Raw genomic sequence first — 17,991 nt, 5'->3', positions numbered from 1 at the left:
TAAGGGGAACAGAGGCACACCAAACAACAATTTAGTCAAGCCGAGCCGAGTCAGAAGCGAGGTTCGCGCTTCCCGTTAATCGATAACAACACGCCAGTTGCACGTGCAAGGACAGTCAATACACGTGGACTCTCACGACAAAGAAAAAAATGAACCACCACCAGGAAAAATAATAAATTAAATTAAAAATAAAAAAAGAAATTAAATATAATAAATGTATATATAAGTATATAACATAACCACCTCCAAACCTAAAGCGTACTACTCACTTCCGGTTTTAACTCTCAACAACTCAGAGAGAAACTCTACAGTGAGGGGGAGTGTACAGAAACACTAACAACTCTCAACTCTCACTCTTATACTTCCAATTAGCCACACACACAGCCCACAGAGATTTTAGAGAGAGCGCGTTTTTTTTTCACTCATTTAATGCGTCTCATCAACAAATCGTGAAACCATTCCCTTCTCCTTTCTTTTCACGGACTAATCAAAATCTTTCACGCTAACAATCAATCATTTTGTAAAAATTTACTGAGTGAGCGAGTTTGAGAGCTATGGAGTTGAGTAAGGTTACGTTAGAGATCTTTTCGAAGCTGGAGCAGAAATGGTTGTCCACTGAAACCACCAAGAAAACTCGAGTTCTAGCATCGATGGCGGAGGAACCACATGCATTGTTGCTGGCACTGCTTTAATCCACCTCGAGGACCAGATCCGTCTCAAAACTGGCGATCTGACGCTCGAATCGCCGTTTTTTGACATTATTGTGGCACTGGCATTGGAGCTCTCCTTGCTGCCATGCTTGCCGCCGATGATGGCTCTGGCCGTCCTTCTTCACTGCCAGAGACGCTGTCGAGGTGATCACTTGCAGAAACTCTGAAATTTCAAGGTTACGTTCTCTGGAGTTCTTCGCCGCCGACGGCGATTCTCCGGCAAGAGCATGGATAGGTTTTGAAGGAAATCTTTAAGAGAAATGACGGCAAGGTCCTCACTCTGAAAGATATTGTAAGCCACTCCTTGTTCCTTGCTTTGACTTGAAAAGTCGGCCGTTTGTCTTCTCCGTGCCGACGCGTCCGAGTCGCCGAGTTTCAACTTCGAACTCTGGCAAGTATGCCGCGCTACATCAGCGACGCCGAGCCTGTTTAAGCCGTTTGCTCTAAAGTCCGTCGACGGAAAGACAACTGCTCGGCCGTTGACGGCGGTTTGGTGATGAACAATCCAACGGCTGCAGCGGTTACTCACGTGCTGCACAACAAGCGCGTTTCCGTCAGTTAACAGTGTGGAGGATCTGCTGGTTCTGTCTTTGGGTAACGGTTCGCTAATGGGTGGATGTGTGTGGGAAACTCCGTCATAACGGCGAGTGCTCCACGTCATCGGTGGTTGACATTGTTGTTGATGGAGCTCGGAGACTAGACAGATGTTGGGGAACGCTTTTTGTTGGAATCGTTCTGACTACGTTAGAATTACGGTATATATTATAAACATTTATATATCATTACACTCTGTTTGGTCTCCCAGAAAATGCAAGAAAATGAAAACGAAAATTATTTTTATTGATTTTCCTTATATTAGTAAATTTATTTTTGTTGAGTAAAAATGGAGTGATTGACGGCGTGAAATCTGTAGGCAAACGGTTTGATGAGCGAAGGAGTGGTGGGTCCGAGAATGGAGGAAAAGAAGTGTTGAAAAGAGAGAGGGGTGGAGTCGTTACCGTTTGGCGGGAAGCGGTTACTGACGGAGAGTAACGGCCAGAGAATCGAGAGCTTTGTGCAAGCCTGTTGCTCTGGGAAGACCAGTTTACCACCCAGTCCCTGCAAGGAATCCGCCGTCAGCCCTCTCGTAACGGCCATTAACCATTTTATTTTATTTTTTATTTTGTTAACCATGTGTAAGTTGTAACCAATCTCGGTTCTTTTCCTTAACCATCTTTTGTCCTTGATCTTGAGTTAAATAGCAGCTAATAATTATACAGTTTAATTAATTACTCTCTTAATTATGATTTAATAGAGAAAAAAAATGGAATTTATTAGGTAAAAAGTAAAATCAAATTGAATGCATGAAATTGCCGGTGGGGTTAGCAGCCCAAAAATTGAAGTGGTCCTCTCTCTCAAAGGGAAAATATTAATTTTGCTGTGACTATAAACGTGGAGAGAAAATTACTCTATTATGACAAGTCATGAGGTGAGGCCGTGAAGTAGAGGGTCCTTATACGATGATAACAGAAAAGTCACATACATGAAATCGAAAATGAGATACCCTCTCTCAAAGAGAGAATTGTTTTAAATGACAAGTTCCAAATATTAATGGCATATAGTTAAAATACTACGAAAACAGATGATAGGTGCAGAGGAAGTTCATTATAATGTCACATGTTATTGATCAGACACTGCAGCTCATTTTTCAATATATATATATATATATATAGTATTCAGTACTTAATACTAATATATCAACTTATATTTTAAATATAAAAATTTTTATTATATCTCGAGATATTTGTACAGTTAAAACTTAACTAATATAACATACACTTTCAATTTCAAATATTGCTCTACAAAAAAAAAAAAATGTCACTATTGATGAAAAATAAAAAAGAATATCAAAATTCAAGTGGTTAACTGAAATTCGGTTATTAGAAAGTCTGCTAAATAGACATTATAAATACAAAATAATGAGACTCCGAGAAAACTCGTTTTTCGTTAGAACATAAAAACAAGACTTTAAGCACATTTTACCTAGTTAAGAATAGAATTTCCCCCATTTTCGTTAGTGAAATTGTTGCCATGAATACATGAAGTAGCTTTGGATGTGGGGATGGAAAAGGAAAGATCAAAGAAAGAAGTAGCTTTTGAAGATGATCAATAAAAAGTAACACAGAAAGGAAGCAACTTTTAATTCTGATTTACTTAACTTTATATTATAAAGTTTTTTTTTTTTTTTTTTCATTATGGCAAGCTCCTCAGAGTTCTCATCACCTCGACTTTGGTAGGTAAAATAACAATTTGTGTACTTCTCCACTAAAGAGACAATACACGTAGTGGCTAATTTGAATTTAGAAGGGTCGCGCCTAAACCTAATTAAATGTTGTAGGTTTCTATATTTTTCTCTTATTTAAAAGTTAGGTAGAATATACTTTACATTACACCATCTTTAATTAATTAGGTGACAATGACATTATGTAATGACAAAATTTTGCACCTTTAATAACTATTTTTAATTGCTCGAAATTTCTACCGGATCCGCCAACTGGTCGATGTGGACTCGCCTAGGCACCACGTTACCTGATTTTACAGTGTTAACAAACCGAAACTACTGGACGAAGAAAACAGAAAAAGTCAAAAAAAATTCTAGATTTTAGTTGAGATTTCTTTGTATGTGAGCTTCCTAAATATGGAATTTACATAAAAACAGACCAATCAGATTCGGACATCTTGTGCGGTAAAATTCTCCACCGGGATTAGTTAAGAAGCCGGAATGGCCTTTGTCATCAGATACTACTAGGGTTCCTTATAAATAGAGACAACGGCCAATTCCCCTCACTAGTGGGAAAAAATCCACTCTTTGTAATCCAAAATCATACATACCAAATAATATATCAGTGGATGTAGACTTGTTTGTTTAGCCGAACACTTTTAAAAACATCTGTTTCATATCGTTTTTCAGGAGACAGTATATGCTTCACGTTTTAGTTGGTACGGAATTTGCACAACAAGACAACAGACTTAAGTATATTATAGATATATATAATATATAATTATATATAAATATATATTAATGTATTTTTAATATTTTTTGAAAGAAAAGATGAATTTAATACTAATTGATCCATGAGAATCAATGAAATTATATGAAAATGTCTTTTAAATAAATAATGAAATATACATTATAAGGTGTTTGTTTAATAACGTTACAAGAAAGAGTTTGAATCATATTAGTAATGTTTATATAACACATTAATAACTAAAAAAAATTATTGGTCTTAATAGATTTTCTTAGTTTAATGCGTTCTAATCTTCTATTGCTTGAGATTAACTTAATCCTTTTCTTCTAAAAATGTGCGAATTAAATTCATTTGAACTCTTGGCAATTTTGCCCCTGTCGGATGGAATATATTATCTTAATGAAATTAACTGTTTGATTTGACATAAATTGTTTATTTAACTAATTTCATGTCAATGCCTCTATAAATTGACAAGAATCTCAAGCTTGGAGCCTCAAATAAATCGGCTAGCGAGAGTGGCTCATCTCAATTCCAACATAAAAAAAAAAAGGGGGTTCAGAGACACTTGACCTGTACCCGACAAGCTTGGGAAACGGGTTAAATCCCAGGGTGAACCTTGCCCCTTGGCCCACCCAACAACGCTTATTAAATTAACAAATTAAAAAAAAAAAAAAAAAAAAAAAACTCCCTGTGAGCTTCGTTTTATGTGTAAACAATATATGAAAAAATAAAATTAAAAAACAGTACGTGGCTCAATGCTTTGGCTGTTTAGTGTTAGATTCAATAGATTATTAGATTCATATAATATAATTCTTTCTGTATTTTAGTAGCATTATTATTATTTTTTTTTGCCAGTGGGTTTTAGCTTTAGGGTACTTTTTTTTTTTAAATATTGAGGGATGGTAAAGAATCATGAAAATTGACAGCAAAAAACTCATAATGCCCTTATCTTGTTGCTCTTATTTAGAAGTGCAATTCTTTTGTACAAAATCTGTAATACATTAATTTCAGTGCTCCGACATGCTCTGATATTGACCATAAACTTTGCTGCAACCACAACAGTTCCAACCCAAAATCTTCTTATTTTGGGTAATTTATTAAAACTACCATTCTAATGTTAAATCAAATCCAGTCCTCAAATATTAACAGGATTATTTCAACATTACTTCAGTGATGTTTATTGTTTTTAAGGCTAGCCTTGTCATTTACGAAAGTGTCATAAACAAGTTATTTCCCACAGGGTTTGATAAAAACTAGAATAAAAATTCTGGCATAAGGTAATGTAAACATAAAAGAACAAATTCACAGTAAGTTAAGCTAGATTCTAACCCGTAGAAGCTCCAAAGTGGTAAACTTTACCCTATTTTTACATTAATATAATTTTATTATAAAGATTAAAAAAGCTTGTGGTAGGCTCTCCAGCGACTCAAATACTCTTATTGCTTTCTTATCACTGCATATTTTAAGAGGACTATTTCTTCTTTCAAAGCAGATTCTACATCCGTACTCAATCAATATGGCTTCTCCTTTAAGATTTTTTTTGTTTAGTTTTGATTTATTACATTACCACCCCTGAAATGTCGCACAAAAGCTTTCTTCCCAATTTGGGAAATCGATACTTTTAAAATATAGCTCAAAGTTTTGGTAGAACAAACAACACAATTTTAATTAACCAATTTGGGTGATCGAGTGATTCAATAGAGACTTTTGATGTATTACTCAAAAGGTCTTAGTTTAAGTCTCTCATCGTTGCTAATAGGAGAATCACGGGAGCTCTATTGTCGGTAGTTCTAAGGGTTTGGAAGATTAGTTGAGGTACACGTGAACTGGTCATTTAAAAAAAAAAAAAAGTTTTAATTCTTGAATGTAAATATGGTTACTTGATAATCAAATAGCAAATTGTATATTCAAAATGTCTATTTGCCACTTACATCGTTACATTTGTTAACAGAACTCTATTTTTGGAATTAAAGGGAGAAAAAAAAGTGTTTTCGCACCAAATGTTAAGGGTGACAATGTAATCAACTCTTTTCCTTTTTCAAAAGAGAGATTTTAGTGGGTTTTTTGGTTGTCGCCGGCCAAAACCCTTTTGCTTAGAGATGGGTTTAAGAGTAACAATAGAAGAGATATCGGAGAATTAAAGAAACGAGAGTGTGAGATGAAGCTTTAAATGCATGGTTGGTAGGAAATCTAAATCATACTCCTTTAATGATGATGACTACGTAAACTTAGAACCGTATGATTAAGACATAAGTTACCGTTTGATTGAGTGGTGTGAGGTTCAAGTGATATATATATTTATGCTGTGGTGGTGGGGCAGTTTAAACTTCATTAATTGGATTAAGCACCAAGTTATGCTCTTTAATTAAGAACCGTCAATACTAATATTCCCACCAAACCAACCCCCCATTTTCCTTTAACTAACTATTGAATCTCATCTTTCATCTGATTTTGATCTTTTGTTATTCCATCACTATGCTTAAAGGTTTTGAAAGATAATAAACATTATAATATTAACTTGCCTTTCATTAATCTATTTGGATAATTTTTTTTTTTTTTCATCATCGGGAATATCCTGATCAGCTTTCACGCTTCTCAATTAATCCCTTGAGGCCTTAGAACTGTTGATCGAGTACGAGTCCCAATAAGCAGTTACCATCCCTATTCGTGTATGAAGAGACTCTAATGTACACCTCAACTAATCTCTCAAGGTCCTAGAACTACCCGTTAGGTAAAAGCCATAATAGCCCTATTAACTTGTCTTTCATTAATCTAATTGGATAATATATATATATTTTTTTTTTATCACCGGAGGTGTCTGGGTTAGCTTATACGCACTTTAACTAATCTTTCAAGGTTTTGGAGATACTTAAACCCAGGAACTCATAAAACTTCTTTTTACTATTTTACTATCAGACTATCCAGTAGTGGTTTAATATTTGGTTCTTGTATGATTAATTTAACCACCAAGAACGTAACATCTTATATTTGGTATTATCAATGTAACACCATATCTATACCGATAGCGAACAACATCTCAAAACAAGATTCCTTTAATATCATCTGCATCAACAACAATCAACACTACAACAACACTTAAATATGTATATCCTTTTGTTATTCCATCACTATGCTGAAAGGTTTTGAAAGATAATAAACAATACGATATTAACTTATCTTTAGGTATTAATATATGGAACCAATTGAGGTATATTCAATTCCAACAATATAATATAAAAATTGCAGGAAAAATTAATTTAGCTCAGATCTCTATAAAAGTGTATAATATTTCCATGGAAACAAATTGAATTCATTCACCTAAGATACTGATAGTATTGTCCGGATAATAGGTAAAAGAATAATTCATTTCTGTACTGGTTGCACGGTGCTCCTTCATAAATGAATCTCAATTGTTAGGTATACAAATATATTCGTTTGGTAATTGGTATGGCTCACAATTCCTCTTGGTTGGTCCATCGCCATACTTATTTTTATTACTGTAGCTCAGCTTTTACTTAATTTCACGTAGCAGTGAAATTTTTAGAGCCCTACCTATCTTCTTCTTCTTTTGCGAGACACTTTCATTAATGCTCCATTCCTTTATCCTTTCTATTTGGTTAAAAATTAATTGTAAAGAGATCTGTTTATTTAATTACAGTCGTGAATATAATTTGACTGCATGGGAAATGAAAAGGTTACAATTCAATGCAAATTAAAGTCTTAGTTTTTTTTTTTTTTTTTTTTTTTTAAGTCAACACTTGATTTGTTTGAGATCTTAATTCTTTGGACTCTCATGGCAACAACCAACACAGAACTTCACCACCCATTTCGCCATGTCTCCAGATAGATCGATATCTCTCTTGCATGCACACGTGTGATCCTCTTCTCTCGGCTTCTCTAACTCACTCTCATCATATATACAGTATTATAAAGTTTATATTATAATAATAATAATAGTGTGTGACACATTATATATTTATAATATATTTCTGAGTGCGAATCTATAAATATAAATGTATGTGATATGAATTTTACAGATTATGATAAGATCTTGTCTCCTTTGTTTCTATTTTCTTGATGGATTTTAACCATCTTTTTTTCAATTCTTTTGTCATCTTCTCCCCTGTCTATTCCCTCCTCACCTTTACATTCACATTTACTTCATTAATTATCAGCTCCTTTCTCTCGTGTTCTGAATTGTTTAACCATTAAAAGAGTCGGTTTTAATGTTTCCATTATTTCACTTGTACGAGTGGATGAAAATTAAATGGCTTTCACAATTCACACCACAAGAAATTCAAGAAAGTGAAATATATACATATTTATTCACAACTTTGAAAATAACTAAAATCCATGTGGAAGTGTTGAATAATTTCAATAGTTAGGGCAAAAATGAATATCCCAAATTTATATAAGTAGAAATATATAGCTGTTAATTTGCAGTACCAGTTGGTAGTGTCAGGAGATTCCATGGAACTAGCTAATATATCAAACAAAATCTCTGCAAGCCAATCGAAACCCATATTTCAGCCTTATCCACTATTTTCTTCTAATTACTCTTAATTTGTTACCTTAATTAAAGTTTCAATTAATTAACAAGGGAAAACAAATAAAAGGGTTCTCGAAAATATAAAATTTCAACATGTTATTCCGTTCCTGGGACATCGAAATTGCTGAAAGGGAGGTGGAAACTTTTAGGAGGAAAAAGGAAGTGGTCGTGGTCTGGTTTGCTGAATTACATGTTTGGTTCTTCCATTTTACTATGTCCAGGGCTCAATTTTACATGGAAATTTAAACACGTTGCGCACATGCAGGGACGGTGGATCGTCTTTCAATAAACCTCGTGTAGAAGATGAAGATGAAGATGATCAAGATTATGATACGTTTACTAATTACACATTTAATGATTTGACAAAATCACGCCACTAATTGTTAACTAAAAATCTTAGTTTAATTGAAAAAGATCTTCGTCTTCCGGGTCACAAGAAGAAGCTAACTGGCATTAGGTCAACACCCTTTTGACTAAACAGGTCTCAAACATTAATGAACGAAGTGTTAATTAATTAATTTAGATTAAAATATAATTAAACCAAGTCTCTCAGAGGATCTGATTTGATCGCAGTCTTCAAAGCCAGATAATACAACTAATTAAAATTAATTAATGTAAATATATTACTAGGGCTCACGTGGGGCAAGTTGCCGAGTAAATTATTTATACGTGCATGAAGAGGGTTTATTCAATTAATCCTCAATGTTTGAATACATGACCGTAAAATCCCAATATTTTTTGGTAAGTAACAAATACACCCGAAAAAATTGATTACTTTACCAAAAAAAAGACTATCATACCCTTCATCTAATTATATATAAAAATTGAAAAAATAAAATCTGAGATGATTTTAACATCTCTTATCTTATTAAGTTATCATACTTCACTCTTCCATTTTATTTTATGGTAAAGTAATAAAGTTTTTGGATTAAATTGTTACTTTCCAAAGTTGTTGGGTGTATTTTTTCCTCGAACATTGAGGAGAATACTGTTAGAAACCCTGCATGAAGATGAAGTGGAGGTCAGCTCGTGAAGGCTAGATTATGAAATATCAATAGATAAGTAATGGCAAGATCCTTAATTGATTCTTTCAAGACACCTGGCCTTTTTGTGACTGACCTTTTTGTCATTAGTGATTTCTGTGTTTGTTTGTGAGTGATGCAGTGAGATGTGACTGAGCTCAAGAGAAAGAGAAAGAGGGAATCTTTGTAAAGGACAGTACTGAAATAAGAGACAGACAGAGAGAGAGAAAGAGAGAGAGAGGAAGATGATGATCAAGAAGACCCTTGAGCAGTTAAAAATGGCTGCAAATGCGCTGTTATGGAATCTGAGGCCATGTCCCTTGGATTTGGAAACACCACGGGAAGGTTCTTTTGCTTATATTTTAGTGTCTGCCGACAACTCCTTCTAGTAATAGAATTTTAGTATCAATTAATATATAAGTACAACTGTAGAATCGGGTTTTTCCTTAGGATTCCTTTTCTGATGATTTGTTTTATTAATTATTATATACATCTTTCATGGGCCTGGGTGTTTTTGTCAGCTTTGTATGATGATGATAGTTTTGTCTACAATCAGTCTTCATAGCCCTTAAAAGATCCTCCATGCCCAAGTGATCTAGAATCTGGTTCATATTATGGAACTTCTCTTGTTAATTCACAAAGTTCAGAAAAATATATCAACTACAGGAAATAGGCTCATTATTTATAATATAATATAAGAATATTTTTTAATTTCATCATTTTAAATAGAGTTAACGACTTTTTCCTACCCAAATAATAGTTTAATGATACTTTTCGTTTACAGATTTTTAAAATAATACTTTACCATCCAAATTTATTTTCGGTGGCGAACAGAGAGTAAACTTGTTCTAGGTTGTTGGGGCTTTTGAAGAGAGGAGGTCGATAAGTCTTTTGGTGATTGGGATTCATCGAAATTTGACTTGAAAAAAGCGGTTACAGAAACCCTAATCACTCGATTTCTGAAGATTGACAGGGTCAACGGGAGTAGGGTTTTAAAAGGTTTTGTTAAGTGATAATCGGGAAAGAAAATGCTAGTGGTGTAAGATCACAACAATGCCAAAATTGAAAACAGAATATAAATTTGGGTAATAAAATGATATTTTAAAAATCTAATGATGAAAAAATGTCATTAAACCATTATTTGGGTGAAAAAAAAAAGTCTTTTAAATAAGCTCAAAAAAAGTTTAAAGTAGAAACTCAAATTCTTAAAATATCTTATTTAAAATCTAATAACCCAAATAAATTTCAAATGTGTTTATAACTTCAAATAAACTCTTTCGGCCAATAAACCAAACGTGCGTAATTTCAACCACTGGACTTGATTATTCTCCCAGAGAATATTCATTTCATGAGTCGTGAAGCTGTGATACTGTGTTTAAAGAATCACGCAGAAAAAGAAGAAGAAGACGAAGAAAGATGAAATTACAGTACTTAAAACAAGGGATAAGCTGCAGGTAATCTGCAATGAAACGAGGGACCGAAAGTTAACAGGTACATGTGCCACCTCCGACAATTTGTAATCTCCCTGAGTCTCTGTAAAGTTGGTGAGATGGATGTGACAGAGAGAAATAAATGGGTAAATTTCTCAGTTAGTAACAGTCTTTCATTAACACAGTAGTAGAATTTGGTGGCCAGGGAAGCCAACAAAAAGAACATATCAAATTCAAAGCTTTGATGATATGATATGACTACTCGAGCTTGGAGTTGAGTCTCAGCCATGGTTAAGTTTTGACCAAGCCAGTCTATGGCTTAAAATGTTTAATTCTGTAAATGCGCTAATGGCTTGGCTTGTTCACAAATAGGAAGACATGTATGAATTCTTCAACAGACAAACGCTTTGCAAAATTTTTCTCTTGGTGTGGCAAGATTAAGGGCTGAAAATTTGATGAAAGGCCCAGATAAAAGCCCAATTTTGGATCTTAACATCTTATAATAAAATATGTATAATTGTGATGATGATATTATTAAGTTAAAAGAAGATTTTGAATTTGGATAGAGGGAATTTTTAGTGTATGATTTGGTCATAATCTGACAAAGATCTTGAAAGAAGAGTCACGTTTTTTACTATTAATTTCATAATTTGAATGCAACCTAAGATCAACTCTCTCTAAACTAATCCACAAGCAAAGCAAAACTAAATAATGCAATTATGCAATCCAGAGGTGTGGAAATCTGGTTAACCGAATCGGATTGCCCACTTTTTGAACTAAAATTATATTATTATTTTTTTAGTAACTGGAGTGTCCGGATCAGTTTATGTGTATCTCAATTAATCTCCGATGTCTATTAAATACCTTACAAACCCAATGAACCGGATAAGATACAATTATATATTGAGATAGGTGATTCCAAAGTTTGAACCTAGAAAGTCAAAAGAGCACACTTTCTTAATCACCAGACCAACCCCTTGGGGTTGCTTCTCTTAAGTATTGTTCTGTGATCAGTTGCATTGAGCTCAACCTGAACAGGGCTTTCCACACAAAAGTGTGCCACAAACAAATTGGGATCACCATTAATCATCACTGTCTCGACACTTCGTTTTTTCAGATCATACAACACAAGATCTTCATTCATTTTCACTTTCAAGAGAAAATTATCAACACCATTATACCATTCCCGGGAAGGTGGATTCAAGAAACTGAAAGGAAGTTGTTGATGCGTGATTTTGACACCAATCAAATGCACGTATGAAATACTGAGCTGGCCCAGAAGACACACATGAATGAGAGAGAGAGAGTAAAAGCAATGAAGAACAGTGTTTTAAGTGGTTCGGATGCTCAAAGAAGCAAATCCTACGTCCACTGATTTTGTATTAATAATAATGGTCAGGTCGCGTTCAGCGGGATTAGAGGCTCAAATCTTTGGCAATCAAACTGAGATGGAATCTTAATGAAATGGAGTAATTCAAGTGAAATTTGGACCGTCGATTAGGGATAAAATTGGTTTCGAAAGACAACGAAATCGTAATAGAGTTTTTACAAGAAGTCGGAAAAAAAATGTCAAAAATTAAATCTAGTGGGATGCTAGAAATTTGTGTCTGGGATTTGCCATTGATGAGGAGAATCAAACTTCAAAGAAGAGGAAAGGAAAGGAAGAAAGCTCATAGAAAATTATACTAAATAACTAAATTATGTTTTGATGGCATTAATTTATATGTACAATTTAATTTACCAATATCTTGATCATACATCTGTTTAAAGTCTCTTTGATAATTTTTTTAATAACTGAAAGTTAAAAAAGGAAGACATTTCTCCAAAGCAAGTTTTTCTCATTCTTTCTTTAGATTAACTTTCCCCTTTCCTGCGTGGTTCCAGGCATTGTTTTAAAACCTGGATCGGAGAGTAACCCGTTTTGCTGCCCAGGTCACGAGTCAACCGGTTGGACCGATGACGTCAGTGACAATTTTATTTTTTAAAAATTACATATTAATCCCTTAAATTTTAATATATTACAAATATTCCCCTATTGACATATCTCCAAAACACCCCTATAAAATTACAATTAACCCTTATAATTTTGAAATATTACAAAACCCCCTAAGACCTGAACCGGACTGAAGAAGCTGCCAGGTCTCGGTCCAACCGGCTGGTCCTGTCCGGTTTTTAAAACAGAGGTTCCAGGTAATGCTTTTTCTCCCTTTTTCATTAAAATAAACTATTGTCTCATCTCATTTTCTTTCTTAAGCGAGAAGATTATCCTTGTTAAAAGACCTATTTCAATTCACAATTTTGTATATATTATTTTTTTATCTAAAATAATTTTTATTAAAATTAAAATTTTTATGAGTAATACAACACTTTCTGACTGATATCCTAAAATTTTGTACTCGGCTGCTACAATATCAAGCTCGAGCTCGAGCCATTAGAAATTTCAATTCATCTTTTGTTTCTACTACCAACAAGATAATTGAAAAGTCAAGCGAGAACTTGCTATAAGCAATAAAGAATTCAGCTCCTCAACTCAAACCCAATACAAATATTGGAAAAACAAAACAGAAGTGAATGGTAATTAAGAAAGTATCTCTCAAACACTGGGTCAAAATTTTGCATACTAGCGCAACTCAACAGTACAACAATTGCGTTTCCTCTCACCACCAATCTGTACAGTTATATCTTATGACTGTAAAATGGACACTGTTACTCGTTAAGAAATCAAATTTAAGCAATACACTTGACACTCTCAGTGGAGGACTGCTTTTTGTCTCTCATCCGCATCTTCTTGCTCAACCTGAAAAAATTTAATTTGAAACATCAAGATTCACTCTAATCGTATTGATGTCAACTTAACCACGCAGAAACAGAAAAATAGAACTTGCAAAAAGAAGGATGGTGTATCTACATCAATCATTAAACCTCGTAAATTCGTAATGAAAGAGGAAAGAACATAAATACGTGGAGATAAACCCTCACCTCAACAAGTACCCTTGCTTTCTTCTTTAGTTTGGCACCAGGTTCATCTTTCTCAAGCTTTCTCAAAGCCAAGTTAGATTCTCTTCTCTCTCTTTTGCGATCAACTGCTACTGTTTCCTCATCATCATCATCATCCACTCCAACTGTATCATTACACCAATATTAAGTTCACAATTATATCCATGAATAAAATATCATTTCAGTTTGATGTTTCAGACACTCTGAAAGAAAACATTCCAGAACCAGAGAGTGAACAATCAAAAGTGTATGAGACCCAAACAACATGTTATAGTGAGGTGTAACTTGCTATTTTATAACATAAAAGCACCTCCTAGCAGATGACAATTGCGATTAATTAATCCATTTAAATGAAGGTTTTAATCAGCAACCAACACATATGTGAATAACAAATGTATGCATATATTATGCAAAGTTGATGGATGCATACATACCCCATTGTATTAAAAAAGGCAACAAAAAGAAAGCATTGAAAACCAATTTTACCATCATCATCATCTGAATGGAACTTAGTAATTGCAAGACCACCAAAATCTTCCATATCCTCCTCCTCTTCAAGATCATCATACCCTTCAACATATTCTATTTCAGCTTCCTCCTAGTTTCGATCCCAAACAAAGGAAGTTCAGTGATAACATAATGATACTTCCTTAAAAAAAAATGTTTTACCTTCATAAAGAATTATTTCATCCAAAAAATAAGAAAATGTAAAATTGCTGGTAAAGTCAGATGACATTCTTATAGAACTACCTCATCATCTTCCAAATCACTAGCAGCCAGTTGTTCCTTATCAAGGATCTCATTATATTTGTCAGCAGGATAATTATATATGTCACCATAAACCCCTTTCTTCAGGCGCTCCAACAATTCTTTTTCAATACTCTGCAGAAGAAAAACAATAAAAACGGTGATGCTAAGAGTTATGGAGAAAATTTTGTTCATGTCTTTCAATAGCATGACTGGGAAAATAACCTTATCCAAAACTGCTGCCTTTTCGGCCTTTTCCTCTCTTCTAGCCTCCCTTTTCTTCTCCTTCCTAGGAGTCGTCATAATCTTTTCCCTATAAAAAAACACAAACTAGGGAGTATAAAATTCCAAATAAACGTTGCAAAATATATTATTCAACTCAAAGACTTGATATGCAGAACATTATACGTGATTTGGACAGCTACATAGTAGATATTATTCCCTTAAAAATAAAAATCTAAAACTGGAAGCAGTAGAAAGCATGCGAAAGTTGTGAACCTTGTTTTCAAAGCAAGCTTTCTCATGCGAATCCGCATCTGAGTCATTTTAGTCAACCTTTGCTTTGTTTTGTGTACCAAAAACTTGGGCCAATACATCTGTCAAATTGAGAAAGCACATTGAAATTCAGACAATTCACTTTCAACCTCCAAAAAGTAGAATTACTCAAGACAACCCAAACCATGTCATACAGACACAAGCTGGGTTTCCCATACCAGATGTTTGTCAATAATTTCAAGTGCCTTCTCATAATTCCTTGGCAACTTAACCCTTTCCCACAATTGGTTTGGTTGGTGAGCCCTTTCTATGGTTTTCATATATAAATAAAATACACCTGTAGCACACAAAAATAAATAAATAAGCATACAAATAGTTTCATCAATGAGCAGGAGATCACATATTTCACGAACTCAAAAGAAAATGAGCACCCACAGGCAGCTCAAGGTCCATTAAGGTCACTATAAAGTTACACATAGCAAATTATAAATAAATAAAGTTCACAACCCAAAAAAGGTACCATCATGGTCACGAATGGTGGCATATCGACTGTTAGCGAGAGGGCAAGAGCTTCGGTTACAAATGCCAGTTACGTTATACGGGTTTCTACAGAACTTCCCCGTCTCGATTCTACACACCAATCAAATTCAATAAAAACCCAACAAAAAAGTAAATAAACTAAATTTGAATGAAGATGAACAAATAAATGGTCAAGCAGAAGACTCACTTGGCCATGAAACTGCAGTGATTGTGCCTGATAACTTGCCATATAACCTCATCGTGCTGCATCTTTACTTGTTCTTTATTTAGGGTTCATAAACAATAGAGAGTGTTAGATTCAAGATTTACAGAAATTTACGATATACAAGAAGTTTATAAACCGGACTGAACTGATTATAGGGGCAAACCAGTTAACCGATCTCTTAAAACTGGTTAACCGGTTTTGAACCTGTTTTGCCCAGAAAATTGAAAACTCCAGTTTAACATCATACATAAAATGCAATAACTTAAAAATGATACATGACCATTGTCCAACACGATCAGTACAATTTCCACAAACACATGGTCAACACTACATTGAAACACCAGCGTTTATAAGAATAAAAAACAACCCAACAGCTTAGCAAATTCCTTTCGTCTACTAAACATATTGTTCCAGTTCTTAAAATAAAACAAGAAGAGAGGATGAGCTCTATACAATTCCAATTTTAATGACATACAATCCTTAATTAGAATTTAATTCACCTCAACTATTTCTTCTCAAGTTTCCAGAACATCAAAATAGTGTAACACACAAATTTGAAGAAGAAAAGTACAAAACTAGACAAAATTTCCAAGAATTTAAAATTTATATTTGACTCGATAGAAACATGTAATAGAGAAAATTACAAAATCAAAATTTAGTACCTGAAGACTGACGAAGCTGACTGGTATATCTAATTTGAGAGTGACGGACGGTGGAGAAGCTGAAGACCGACGAACGAAGTGAAGTGGTCTGAGATGGTTCGGAGGGAAGATTGAGTGACGAAGTGGTCTGTGTGTTGAAGACTTGAAGTGCGGCGTAACGAAGTGAAGAACGAAGAAAAGAGAAATAAGAGTGGGGATTGAAAACCGGTTCTAAAATTCTGTTGAACCGGTAACTGAACCGGAAAACAACCGGTTTTCAACCCTTAGGTAAACAATCCATTAACACCACTTAAAGGGAAGATCTGAAAACACCTGCTGAGTATTACTCTTTTCTCTTTCTCTCCATATTCATACCATTAACATGGGTCTTTATTTTCTTGAAATTTATTTATTTATTTATTTTTTTTGGTGATGGGAGATGTTGAGACCAATTTACACGCACTTTAACTAATTTTTTAGAGTCTAAAGTTGATAATCGGATAAATTCTCTTAGTAATTACCTCTATTAGCAATCTAGGTGAATAGAACTAAGGACCTTTTAAATAATACATCCAAAAGTTTAAGTTAACTGTTGGATCACCCAATTATGGTTCCGTGTTTATATGTTACTAATTCGTTACTTAATGTAATACTCAAATTCAAACATGGTTTATGGTATTGGACCTTATAGGGTTTGTTATCTTTACACAGTAGCTTTGTTCGTCTTCGTCTTTACATATGCAAGTCAAAGTTAAGTGTTGCAGTTGTTAGATTTCAGTTTGCGGAGTGGCAGCTAGCTGACGAAGATGGATTTCTCTATGCAAAAATGAATTAGACTACATTTGAACAACGGTGTTTCTTTTAACTAAATTCTGTGGAGTTTCTTGCAATACTTACTCTTCCTTATTTAGCACAATTTCCTGTTTGATATTAATTTTACTTTGTAATTTTTTTATCCTTTAGCAAGACACCAAAACTTAAAGAGTAATGCTACAGCTATCGATGGTAATGTATTGAATTTATATACCGAATAACGTGATAAAATCATGACTATTGATTAATATTAAGTTAAAATTAATCAATAGTTAATATTTTACTATATTATTCGGTGCATTACCGTCGGTGACCGTATTATTTTTCAAACTTCAGTTGAGGTGAATGATGTTACTTGTACATGGTCTCCATTTTATTCCCCAAGTGCTTCATAAGTTGCCTCGGTTTTCTTAATCGTTGGAGTGTGCTTGCTGTTTAATTGTGTTTTTTGAGTTTTTTCTATTTCAAAAAATAGGTTGTACTACATATATTTATTTTATATTCAAGAAAATAATATATTAAAATTTTTTATTCAAAAAATCTTGGTTGCATTTGGTTTCATATTTCTACCCATATTCTCAATCATATTCCCCAAATATTGTTTGGCAGATTATTTGAGAAATATGACTATATTTTTTTAATTACGTTTAGATCCTTTAAGTTTATTAATTTCATTAAATACTCCTAGAAAAAAAGTTTAAAAATTAACAAAAACACCCCCACCAACCCATACTTGCCAGATTCCGGCAACCACCGTCGGTGGTAGCCAAAATCTGTCACAACAGCCTACACCACGATCGGAACTGGCCGGTATTCACCGATTTAGCCATCAGC

The 17,991-nt window shown here is 33.9% G+C and overlaps 1 protein-coding gene and 1 pseudogene across 1 annotated transcript; one reads left to right on the top strand and one right to left on the bottom strand.

The window, feature by feature from the left end:
- Positions 1-554: 554 nt before the first annotated feature.
- Positions 555-8,647, top strand: LOC116121999 (annotated as a pseudogene).
- Positions 8,648-13,267: 4,620 nt separating this feature from the next.
- On the bottom strand, positions 13,268-16,690 carry LOC116122027 (protein MAK16 homolog A-like). The gene is made up of 10 exons (XM_031407934.1): positions 16,366-16,690; positions 15,686-15,758; positions 15,479-15,588; positions 15,177-15,295; positions 14,962-15,059; positions 14,689-14,776; positions 14,467-14,598; positions 14,203-14,314; positions 13,699-13,841; positions 13,268-13,516 (listed from the first exon to the last, which is right to left on the bottom strand). Exons 2-10 carry the CDS (start codon positions 15,745-15,747, stop codon positions 13,469-13,471), a joined length of 912 nt encoding a protein of 303 aa, XP_031263794.1. The 5' UTR covers positions 15,748-15,758; positions 16,366-16,690; the 3' UTR covers positions 13,268-13,468.
- Positions 16,691-17,991: the final 1,301 nt, after the last annotated feature.

Source organism: Pistacia vera, unplaced genomic scaffold, assembly GCF_008641045.1.
Source record: "Pistacia vera cultivar Batoury unplaced genomic scaffold, PisVer_v2 Contig130, whole genome shotgun sequence".
NCBI classification, from domain to species: domain Eukaryota; kingdom Viridiplantae; phylum Streptophyta; class Magnoliopsida; order Sapindales; family Anacardiaceae; genus Pistacia; species Pistacia vera.
The sequence above is the reverse complement of the archived record's forward strand: the minus strand, read 5'-3'. Positions and strand labels throughout refer to the sequence as shown.

Coding starts and splice junctions, on each gene's coding strand:
- LOC116122027 (XM_031407934.1), bottom strand. CDS start 15,747: ATGCAGCACGATGAGGTTATATGGCAAGTTATCAGGCACAATCACTGC. Junction 15,589..15,685: donor CACTGCAGTTTCATGGCCAA/GTGAGTCTTCTG, acceptor ATTGGTGTGTAG/AATCGAGACGGGGAAGTTCT. Junction 15,060..15,176: donor AAATTATTGACAAACATCTG/GTATGGGAAACC, acceptor TCAATTTGACAG/ATGTATTGGCCCAAGTTTTT.